The 12,096-nt window shown below is 39.1% G+C and overlaps 1 protein-coding gene across 1 annotated transcript in view; it reads left to right on the forward strand.

Moving 5' to 3' along the window:
- PDE3B (phosphodiesterase 3B) overlaps nucleotides 1-12,096 on the forward strand; it is a 164,429-nt gene that overhangs the window by 148,028 nt on the left and 4,305 nt on the right. The window contains exons 14-16 of the mRNA XM_027577888.2: nucleotides 5,621-5,824; nucleotides 7,632-7,793; nucleotides 11,762-12,017. Of these exons, the coding sequence (XP_027433689.2) occupies nucleotides 5,621-5,824; nucleotides 7,632-7,793; nucleotides 11,762-12,017 (622 nt within the window). The remainder of the gene's footprint in view (nucleotides 1-5,620; nucleotides 5,825-7,631; nucleotides 7,794-11,761; nucleotides 12,018-12,096) is intronic.

Consider the following 12,096-nt stretch of genomic DNA (forward strand, 5'->3'; position numbering starts at 1 on the left):
GAGGTTGAGATTTGTAAATTGGAGACACTCATAAATGTTTTATCTCCCAAAATACGTATCAAGATGGGGACTAAACACATGCATTTGACTCTTCATTATAACAGAAGAATAGGTGGGGAAAAGTATTATCATCAGAAGATTAAAGAGTTTTCCAGAAATTTCTATTTCTGGAAAATGAAAAACAGATGACTGTGGAGAGGTGAAAGCACATTAGAGGTGGCTACAGCTTAAGTGGAACTCTAGAGAGACTCCTGATGCCGTTTGCCTGGGCTTGCTACACACGCGTGCGCGCACACATGACCGTGTGCACATGCACCCCCAATCCCTGTACACGCACACTACACATCTTTATATAAAGCTACTACAACCCTGCATTTACCTCCAGGCAGAAAACTCATCCCTTAGGTATTGAAGAGAGTAAGAATTACTTGTTGTAAGTATTAGTACTCCAGGGTAAATCCTTCTCATTCTGGAAACTTAACAGCTGACAACTGGTCTCATAACTGTAAAGCAAAACCTAAATGCCATCCACATTCATAGAGTTTCTACTCATCTTCCCAAATTAAAGAAGAGACTCAACACTAAAATAAACAGAAGAGAATCTAGAATTCTTTATTTTTTTTTAATATCAACAGATAACCCAAGGATCACTAGACATGACATTAACCAGTAGCTTGGAAAGAAAAGGCTAAAATGGACATGGTAACTAACTACGGGGGCGGGGGGAAATCTAGGGAATAGAAAAGCTGTTAAGTTTTTCAAAAAGGTATTCTCAGAATTGGAGAAACACTGCGTCCCTAAGAACAGGAAGCTATGAAAAAGGAAACACCAGCGAACAGGTTAGAGCTTTTAGGAACTAAAAATATTACTGCAAAAAAATTTTAAAAATTCAACACAAGCCCTGGAAGTAAACTCCAGGTAACCTCTCCCAGAATGCAGACCAAAAAGAGAAGAGATGGAAAATATCACGAAGGGAAAAATGTGGCATGGTGGACCAGGTCATGAACTGACTATTGGAGTTCCAGAAAGAGACAGTCTTTGGATCAAAGGGGTTCAGCAGGTCCCAGAGAAGTTGAATGGGGAGAAAAAAACCTGCACATGGAGTGCCATGGTAAAATTTCTTAAAAAAAAAAAAAAAAAAAGAATTCCTAAGAGAATGACAACAGTACACGTATAAAATAACAAAAATCCAACTGGCACCATATTTTAGCAAAAATGGATGCTCGAGGGTACCAGAATAAACAAATACTGGGTGCATACTGGGGGAGAGGCACTATTCTAGGCATTATTATTGAACAAAACAGGCCAAAAAACATCTCTGCCCCCATAGAACGTACATTCCAGTAAAGCAAGAAAAAGAATAGAGTGTATGTAGGAGGCAGACGATTATGACGTAGGTGCTAGGAAAGAAGTAACCTGGGAAGGGGATGGGGAGGGTTGGCCTAAAGATATTATTTTCAAGTTAGATTTCTGTATCCCGCTAAGCTACAGCTGAGTGTTAAGAGCAAAATAAAGAGAATCTCAGATATACAGAGATAAAATAAATCACATACCCATTCACCCTTAGAAAGTTACCTAAAAAACATGTCTTAGCAAAACAAGGGTGATAAGGAAGACAAAGGATCTTAGAAGATACAGGATTACCAGAAATTTGAGAACAAACCCAGAACTTCAGGATAAAGGGATCCCAAAATGACAGCTGTTCATCTTGACTATTTCTTTTTTTGTTTTTTTTTTAAAGATTTTATTTATTTATTTGACAGAGAGAGAGACAGCGAGAGAGGGAACACAAGCGGGGGAGTGGGAGAGGGAGAAGCAGGCTTCCCCGCGGAGCAGGGAGCCCGATGCGGGGCTCGATCCCAGGACCCTGGGATCATGACCTGAGCCCAAGGCAGACGCTTAACGACTGAGCCACCCAGGTGCCCCGATCTTGACTATTTCTTTAAGGAGAAGTACGTTTTCTCTTTTTCTTTATAAAACTAGCTGTTTTGTTTGCTGTAGCACCTGATTTACTACCTCTGTTGGATTTTTTTAAGAATTTTTTTAAATGAAAACAATTTTTCTTAATCCAAGATTTTTCACTTTTCGGAAATACACTCTTTAATCTCATGACTAGGACCTAGAGACTTTTTAGTGTTTCCTCTTGTTTCTTGTGTTTCAAAGGGGACATTTGCTCAGATTTGTCAGCCTCTTCCTTTGTGTGATCTAAGTCTTTGATATGTTTGCTGAGTTTTCTCTTTTCATTTATTGAAAGGTGTTTATTATTTGTTAAGATTAATTCTATCAGTTTGTATTAAATCCTGTTTCACATCTTTCCAACTCAAAAAGATGGTGAAAAACAAATTTGCTTTGCCAAATTAGAGATTTGCCTGTGGAGCAAAGGAAGGGGATCCCTAGCTGGAGAAAGCCGGGATCAAGATGCTTTAGCACAAAGTCCAAGCATAGTTACTGCAGCTCCAAATTAGCTGGGGCTGATCTTCCCTGTCTGGTTGTCAGAAAGCCCTCAGGAAAAGCCAGCTGAGGCTTCACCATCTGTTTTACCTGGAATGTTTTTCTTACCAGGTTTAAGCTTGGCCTTATTGTTCTGTGTATTCACTGAATATTCTTCCTAAAGTGGAACGCTCATTTGCCTCCTACTTAACTGCTCCATGATTGTTTCTTGCCTCTACTCATCTATGAGGTAGTGGGTTTATTGGGGTCCAGCAGGGGACTCTGTCCACTTATTCTCCAGGTGGGTTTTCCTTCTCATGTAGTAACTTAGTTGGCCTCTCCTCAATCCATTCCCACTTTCCCCATGTATTTGAAATTTCCAGTATGATGATAATATCTAGACTTTAATATTGATTCAGATTTTTTTTGCCCCTATTTTATATTTCTTTGGTAATTTTTTTTTAAGATTTTATTTATTTATTTGAGAGAGAGAGAATGAGAGACAGCACGAGAGGGAAGAGGGTCAGAGGGAGAAGCAGACTCCCTGCTGAGCAGGGAGCCCGATGTGGGACTCGATCCAGGGACTCCAGGATCATGACCTGAGCCGAAGGCAGTCGCTTAACCAACTGAGCCACCCAGGCACCCTCTTTGGTAATTTCAAAGGGCAGTTTGAATGGTGAAGAAATTCTGAACTTAATTCTTTTACTGATCTTGCTAGCCAACAGTTTATTAAGTCAGCTAGCTCTACAGGGCACTTACTATATGTTGTGCTTTATTGAGCTGGATGTTTGGTTACTTCTTCCTGAACAGACAAAGCTGTTCTAATAGTTTATCAGTTTTTATCAGATTTGAATATGAATTAGTGAAATCACTATTAAATATAAAATGACCCCTTAGGGAGTCTTTGAAGCTTAATCTTTCTCTTTGAGGTTTATGATGTTTGGAAGTTATAATAAGGTTAGTATAAGTTTTTTTGACATTTTTTTGTTGACATATACTTGATAATGTAACATTGTGTTAAGTTTAAGGTGTACATGTTCATTTGATACACATTATCATTGTAATACTACCATCATGTTACCTAATATCATATCTTTTTTGTGAGTACATTTAAGATCTAGTCTCTTAACAACTTTCAAGTATATAATATAGTACTATTAACTGTAATCACGATGCTAGGCATTAGGTCCCCAGAACTTCGTCATCCTATAACTGAAGTTCGTAACATAGTCTGTTTCTATGAGTTCAGCTTTTTTTCCCCCTTTAAATTTTTTTATTTTTATGTTAATCACCATACATTACATCATTAGTTTTTGATGTAGTGTTCCATGATTCATTGTCTGTGCATAACACCCAGTGTTCCACGCAGAACGTGCCCTCCTTAATACCCATCACCAGGCTAACCCATCCCCCCACCCCCTCCCCTCTAGAACCCTCAGTTTGTTTTTCAGAGTCCATCGTCTCTCATGGTTCATCTCCCCCTCCGATTTCCCCCCTTCATTCTTCCCCTCCTGCTATCTTCTTTTTTTTTTTCTTAACATATATTGCATTATTTGTTTCAGAGGTACAGGTCTGTGATTCAACAGTCTTACACAATTCACAGCGCTCACCATAGCACATACCCTCCCCAATGTCTGTCACCCAGCCACCCCATCCCTCCCACCCACCCCCACTCCAGCAACCCTCAGTTTGTTTCCTGAGATTAAGAATTCCTCGTATCAGTGAGGTCATTATGAGTTCAGCTTTTTAAGATTCCACATATAAGAGATACCATACAGTATGTCTTTCTTGATTTAACTCACTTAGCATTGTGCTCTCAAGGTCCATCCATGTCTCAAATGGCAGGATTACCTTCTTTCTCATGGCTAAGTAAATATTCCCCCCCCCCTCTCTCACACACACACACACACACACACACACACACACACACATCTTTATCCATTCTTCCACAGATGGACATTTAGATTGCTTGCAGCCTTTGTATGTCCCATTACAAAGCTTAAATCATCATTACTTTCATAAAGTCAAATGGTGTAAAAAAACAAATGATGTTATCTGTCTTATATTTAGACCATGGCTTATTTTCACAAATCACACATAAACTTGTTTAATTAAGTTCCCAGAATATGTGTCCTTTTTTTTCAAGATTTTATTTATTTACTTGAGAGAGAACAAGTGAGAGAGAGAACACAAGCGGGGAAGGGCAGAGGGAGAGGGAGAAGCAGACTCCCCACTGAGCAGGGAGCCCGACACGGGACTCGATCCCAGGACCTTGAGATCACAACCTGAGCCAAAGGCAGGTGCTTAACCTACTGAGCCTCCTAGGCGCCCCCCAGAATGTGTACCTTAATGTGGTTGCATTCCATTGTTATCTGTCCTTCTTTCTTATTAACAAGAAGCTCTGTGAAAACAGAGACAAGTTTTTGTTTATCCCTAGCCTTTAGCACTGACTGTGAACGTTTTTAAAATAATTACTATGCTTATTTAATAATTTTTAATTGCTTGATTTTTAGAGATAGAAGAGGCTCTAGCAATTCTATAAGCCATTGGTTTTTTAAATCTGTATTCCAAAGTTCTAGAGTACTGAGGGTCTTGCATTGAAATGAGGTGGATAAGAAGTGAAAAGTTGCACACCAGCTGAACCAGAGGATTTGTGCTACCTGTTTCATGCTTCTCTTACTCCCGGGCACTGTGCCCGGATCAGAGTGTAGGAATGTGTCCTTCCTGGACGTGCAGGACTCTCACTCACCCGGGACAGTACTCCTGCTTCCTCTTTGGTCATCAGCACCACTGATCGCATGCTAGCTGAAAAAGAGAAATGTGTCCCTACACCTGCTCTTCCTCTAAAGGCTTCACTAACAGAAGCTTTATCTAAGAAGGTTCACGGATTCAATGAAGTAGACCTCAAATATCAACTTTACATCTCCTGAGGGCAGTATGGTGTCTGCAAAGATGGACTTGGGAGATGAATTACCCTTTCACCTACTAGAGGTAGATGCCAACAAGGTCTACCTTACCCTTTTTGTACTTCGGTAAACTCGTTTAGAAAATGCCCACAAGCCTTCTTCACAGATATTAAAATGCTTGGCATATAGTAGTTACTCATTGTTTGTATTCTTCCATCCTAACTCTGTTTATTATTAAAGATTAATATCTCTGAGACGCCTGACTCATTTTTATTACTTTTCAGGCAGTTTTGTACAACGACAGATCTGTTCTAGAAAATCATCATGCTGCATCAGCTTGGAATCTGTATCTCTCTCGCCCAGAATACAACTTCCTTCTGAATCTTGATCATGTGGAATTCAAGCGCTTTCGTTTTTTGGTCATTGAAGCAATCCTTGCCACAGATCTTAAAAAGCATTTTGATTTCCTTGCTGAATTCAACGCCAAGGTTGGTGATACAACTTACTGTCTGGTTTCAGTGATGGAAATCTCTATTGTCAGTATTACTGATAAGTGTTTTTTATGTTAAGTTAGAATTAATACTACTCAAAGTCATAATATCTGATGTGAGATGATATGTATGTCAATATTTTTTAAAATAACTTTTTTGTCCTAAACATACTGTTACTTGCTACCTTTCCTTTCTGACACATAGACTTACAACTTTCTTTCACATGGTGATAAGCCAGTTCATGATGTCAAAAGCTTTTAGGGGAAGATTGGAGAATGTTGTGCATGGTGCCAAGTTAAGTTATTTTATGAAATTAAAGATGTTATGTGTCCGGTTATGTGTCCCTCACTGCACCTGTTAATCCCTTCTTCCTATTAGTCTTTAACTGGCTGGTGTGGGAAAGAAGTAGCCTCCACTCTTCCGCTTGAGAATAATGTGCTCATTGAGCAAGTCCTGGGATCGCCCTCTCTGTACAGTCACGCCAGCAGGAATAAGTAGAGAACAGGTGGCAGTCCCTGCCACCAGGAATTCACCGTCAGTAGGGAACTGAGAATCACTGTCCTCAGGTGACAGCGGTGCTCCCTGGAAGGTGTTCTGTCCCTCCGACATTAGGGGTGGGAAAAGCTGAGAACCACTGCTTTACAAATTCCTGCGGGAAGGATGCTCCTGCTTTGGCTGGCAGGAAGCTGTTGCCTTGATGACATTTGTGACAGAAAGGAGAGGTGTACCTTCGGGCTAGAGGAACTGATACCAAGGGAATACTAGATTTAACCCCCTGTGTGGAGACCCTATATGTGGCTGTTGTGGTATCAAATACTTCTAAAAATCAGCAAGAAATCCATGTGCCTTTAAAATTATTTTATAGTTGTGTAGCTCTGTTTTATTTAATAATAAAATGCATTTAAGTGCTTAAGTCAGTAATAGAAGTTTTCACAGGTAAAAGATCACCTAGTCCAATACTTTTGAATCTGTGTTCCTCAGAGGTTTCTATTCCATTGTCTCTCAGGAAAATGCCATACCTACATGGTTTCAGTCAGAAAAGCTTTTCTTTTAAGTGTTTTCTGTAGTGGTGGTCTACATAAATTTTCCTTTGACAAAAGGGTTTGGTGCCCAAAAAACTACCCTCAAAGTTCAGAAGCCACTGATCTGGCCCATTTACTTCATTTTTTAGAAGAGAAAATTTGAGTTTTTGAAAGGCAGAGTAATTTGCCTAATTAGTGATGATAATTACATTTACTATGAACAAAGCATTTTTCATTTATTAACCCTCATGGTAATATGGCTAGATTGGTACTACTTTTTCTGTTTTATAGATGAAGACAGATTCAAGGAGATTAAGTAATTTTTCCAGTATTACACAATGAATAAATCATTGAGTTGGGATTTGAAACCATAGGGATCAGCTTTTAAGACTTGTGTTCTTTCAACTATATATTTTCCTTTCACAGCTGAAGCCAACTTCTCTGTGGATCCTAAGTGTTCTTTTTTGCAGTAGAATTAGTTACGATTCTTAAATGATTTATTGATGTTTTACATATACATATATTATATATTAACATATATGTTATATATATACACACGTTACAATTTTCTGTAGTAATCACAAATATTGAAACCCATGGTTTGTTATGTTTTTATAGTGCTTTGCTTCCAATGAAACAAAATCATAATGACACTTCAAAGGGAAACTTAACCCATGTTCCTTCCTGTAATTTAGACAGGAAGCAGTTTTAAGATAATTTGGTTAAAAAGACAAAACAAAACTGTGCCCTCAGAACCTAAAATAATTGTTTGTCCAAAATAGGCCAACGATGTAAATAGTAATGGCATAGAATGGAGCAATGAGAATGATCGCCTCTTAGTATGCCAGGTGTGCATCAAGCTGGCAGACATCAATGGACCAGCGAAAGTTCGGGACTTGCATTTGAAATGGACAGAAGGCATTGTCAATGAATTTTATGAGCAGGTAAGTTGAAAATTGAGATGGGTGGGATTTTTGAGAGCTGCCAGCTGAAGACACAAGTCTTTGGGATTTGGATAGCTATGTTAAATGTTTGATGTCTGGTTACTTTGACCAAAAATGGTTAGAAATTATAGAATTTGTGCTGGTCGTAGTATTTTCTCAGCTCTTTTTTGCTAATAAATTTAAAAACTAGCTCATTCCCAACTGCCATGGGTCGAATGTCCCTTGAGGCTAGAGGTAAGGTCTCTTTTAAAACCCTGAGTGCCTATAACTTTTCCAGATGAAATTTTTTTTTTTTAAAGATTTTATTTATTTATTTGAGAGAGAGAATGAGAGATAGAGAGCACGAGAGGGAAGAGGGTCAGAGGGAGAAGCAGGCTCCCGGCTGAGCAGGGAGCCCGATGCGGGACTCGATCCCGGGACTCCAGGATCATGACCTGAGCCGAAGGCAGTGGCTCAACCAACTGGGCCACCCAGGCGCCCCCTTCCAGATGAAATTTTTAAAATTGATTCAGGGTATACTTGGGTTGATATTCTTTAAATATAATTATTTTCAACTCTGCTGTAGAAAGACTGCTGACTGCCTTAGAAACAGCCACTGGGTAAAAGTCCTGGCAGAGGGGAAGACATTTGAGAGCTAGAAACGGGGATAAAGTGGGTATGTCATGGTTTTTTAGGATTCAAAGATAAAAACATGCTAAGTTTTTAAAATCGTGTCTTTAAACTAATACTCCTGGGCGCCTGGGTGGCTCAGTTGGTTGGGCGACTGCCTTCGGCTCAGGTCATGATCCTGGAGAGCCAAGATCGAGTCCCGCGTCGGGCTCCCTGCTCGGCGGGGAGCCTGCTTCTCCCTCTGACCCTCCCCCTCTCATGCTTTCTCTATCTCATTCTCTCTCTCAAATAAATAAATAAAATCTTTAAAAAAAAAAATAAATAAACTAATACTCCTGTAACTGAACTCAGGTTTATATGCCCACCACGTAGCAAAGCCAGTCACTGAGATGTTGAGTATACATCAAAGAGTTTGAGAGGCAGCCAAACTAGGAAGGGCAGGCCTCAGATTTGCCTCCTCAAAGTGGGAGAGTCGGGAACATGTAAAGGCAAATAAAAGGATGTGGGTATAAGGGAGAGGAGCTGTGGGATTTCAAAATCAAGGAAAGGAAGTTAGGAAGTAGGAAAAGGTTGAAGTCCTTTCATTGTCTGCACCTGCATGGAGCTTCCGCATATATTTTCATGTGACCCATGACCAGAAAATGGCATTCTCAGCATGATAGAAGGGGGGCAGGAGGTTAGGCCCTTCTACATTAAAAGTTTATCCATTGGACACTTGTCCGTGCTCAGAGAAGGTCGGTGGTCCTGACTGGTTCTGGCTGGTTTCTTGGTAAAGCCTTAAGTCTCTGCCAAACCACTAAATCAACATTCTGCTATTGTGAGGTCTGGCAAGAACATTATCTATAGAAACATGGTGGCAAGCTGCATTCCAAGAACAAGCAGATTTGGGTAAAAAGTTACAGTTGCACTTATTAGTCCCATTAACCCTTTGATTACTGGTTTCACTACCACTTTACAGACTCTTTATCAATTTTTTTTTGTTGTTCAATTCTGAAGCTCACCACAATGTAGAAGTATATGGATTTCCCCACAAGCCAGCGTTTCATTAGCTCCAAAATACCGAATACATCTTCTTGACTTTGGAATTGCATTCCTTGGGAATCCTTGTTGACCCTAATAATCAGGCAAGATTAAGAGGTCTACCAAATGAGGCCTTCAAGACAGAGTTTTCTTACCATGAGCTGCTACTCCAGTAGGGGTGATGAATCTGTTATACCTTGTTACACCTGGATTGTATTGAATAGTGAATGTGCAGTCTTTCACCCACCTTAGCTAAACATCCCACCACAAGGCTTACTCTGCTATTTACAAGTTACAAAATACTATACGGTGAAAAAACCATGGGAATACATAAGTATTCCAAGATTATTATTTACTATTTTGGTACATTTGAACTAAATTATATATAATTTGGAGATCTAAATGGTTATAAATATCTACCTAGAGATTGTAATATACTATTTGCATGTTCCCATCTTCATTCTCAAAGATAATTGAAGCCAGCCTCAGACTTCAGTTTGTATTCACAAAAGAATTTTACATTAAGGAAAATGCCATCTTTATATTATCTGTGCAAACAGAGGTAATAAAAACGTAGTGTATGCCAATTTTAGAAGACTCACTAATTCAGTAAACGAACATTAGAAAATTGGTAAAACCTAGAAGACATTTGTGATGTTACAAAACAGGTTTTTTTGTTTTTGTTTTTGTTTTTTAAACCTAAGAAGTTGTGAATGTTGTTAATCATTTAGCAGTTGCAATAAATGTAGAGGAAACCCCCCCAAAAAAAGAACATTAGAAAAGTTCATTTAGACTCCATTTATAATTTAAGTATATAGAATGCTTATTAAACTTGGAATCCATGCTTAGGGTTCTCTTCTTTACCAGTATTGTGACCTTAGCTAAGTTATTTGACCTCTCTGTGCCTGTTTCTTCATGGATAAAACAGAAATATGTGATGGTATCTACCTCATAAGGTTGCTGCGAGGATTGGGTGAATTAATAAAGTTCTTAGAACAGTTCCTGACACATAAATGCTCAGTAAATGTCAGCTATTATAATTCCAGATCTATCACTAAAAACATTATTTCAGACAAGTTTTACTTAATCTTTCTAAGTTTCATTATTCACATGTTAAAGGAGAAAAGGGTCATCTGACACCCTACCACACAGAGTTGTCATGAAGGTTAAAGGTACTAATCTATATGAAAGTCCTACTCAATCCTCATCAACACTATTAAATTTCTTTCTCAGTCTGGTTATACTATTAAGCATCCTTCGGATGTGGATGCAAAATTCTAATCTTGCCCAACTTTTTATTTTTTTATTATCTTAATTATCCTGTCTTTATATCCCTATAGCCATTTAAGTACCATGGGCTTAGAAAAGCCAAACTCCTATTAAAAAAAAAAAACAAAACAAAACAAAATTGTAGAATCCTGTGGATAAACCCAACTGAGGTTTGTTTTTTTTTTGTTTTTTGGGAGGGTTTTTGGGTAAACAATGGTTTTCTTCCCCACAGAAGGTAAAATTCTAGATTTTTAATCATGGGCCCGTCACTATAACAGTTTCTGGTTGTTTCCCTAGGACAGTGTTGCCTCATCAGAGAGACGCTGCTTGCCTACACAGTTTATACATTCTGAAGTTCATTCATTCATTCCCCACCAGTTCAGACAGTAGGAACAAAAAGGTCAACAGTACCTTTTGGGGAATGCTCAGTACTGTGCTAAATACTGAATATTGTTTTTCATCCTCATAGCAACCTTGTAAAGTACATTATTAAGATTTTACACATGAAATGGGCATGGAGCTTGCTCAGCACCGCACAGGTAGTAGGTGGCAAAAGCAGGCTTTGACAACTGCATCTGTCGGATCTCACATTACGCTCTCTGAAGCCCTGGAGACCACAGGGGGAGGGTGTCAGAGGGCAGGCAGTTGGACCCCGACTCCTCACCTCAGCCACCCATACCTCTCCTTCTGCTGTTAGAAACAGGTAGGGTGTTGAAAGGCAATTGCAAAATTCAACTCTGGGCATTTAAGGTACAACAACTTGGCTGATATCATCTCCCCCTAGGAGAAAGACATACAATTTTTCAGGTTGTTAGATTTGTTGATTTTTTTTTCATGTATGTTTTTCTTGTTCACTGAACATCAACCATCCTGGTTAACTGGTGGGGTGTGAAAATAAAGTCTTGTATTGGAGAAATTCGTACAGTTGAAATGACAGTAATTAGACACTTTGTAAAAATTATTTTGATGTAGACTATGCGTATTAAAAACTCAAGATAATTTTAACAGCAAAGCTCAGTGGTTATTCTTTCAACAGTTCAAAATGGTACTTTTCTTTTTAAAATGATCAGGGAGATGAGGAAGCAAACCTCGGTTTGCCCATCAGTCCCTTCATGGATCGTTCTTCGCCTCAGCTAGCAAAACTCCAAGAATCTTTCATCACCCACATCGTGGGTCCTCTGTGTAATTCCTACGACACGGCTGGCTTGCTGCCGGGTCAGTGGGTGGAAGCAGAAGAGGACGAAGACACTGAGAGTTGTTACGATGAAGAAGATGGTGAAGAACTAGATACAGATGAGGAAGAAATAGAAGACAATCTAAATCCTAGTAAGAATATAGGGATGCTGTAATTTCTTAAATGGGTATTTGCAGTTAGTAACATTAAGTTTGGATCTTTGTTTTGGGG

The sequence above is a fragment of the Zalophus californianus genome, chromosome 11 (genome assembly GCF_009762305.2).
Source record: "Zalophus californianus isolate mZalCal1 chromosome 11, mZalCal1.pri.v2, whole genome shotgun sequence".
In the NCBI taxonomy this organism is placed as follows: domain Eukaryota; kingdom Metazoa; phylum Chordata; class Mammalia; order Carnivora; family Otariidae; genus Zalophus; species Zalophus californianus.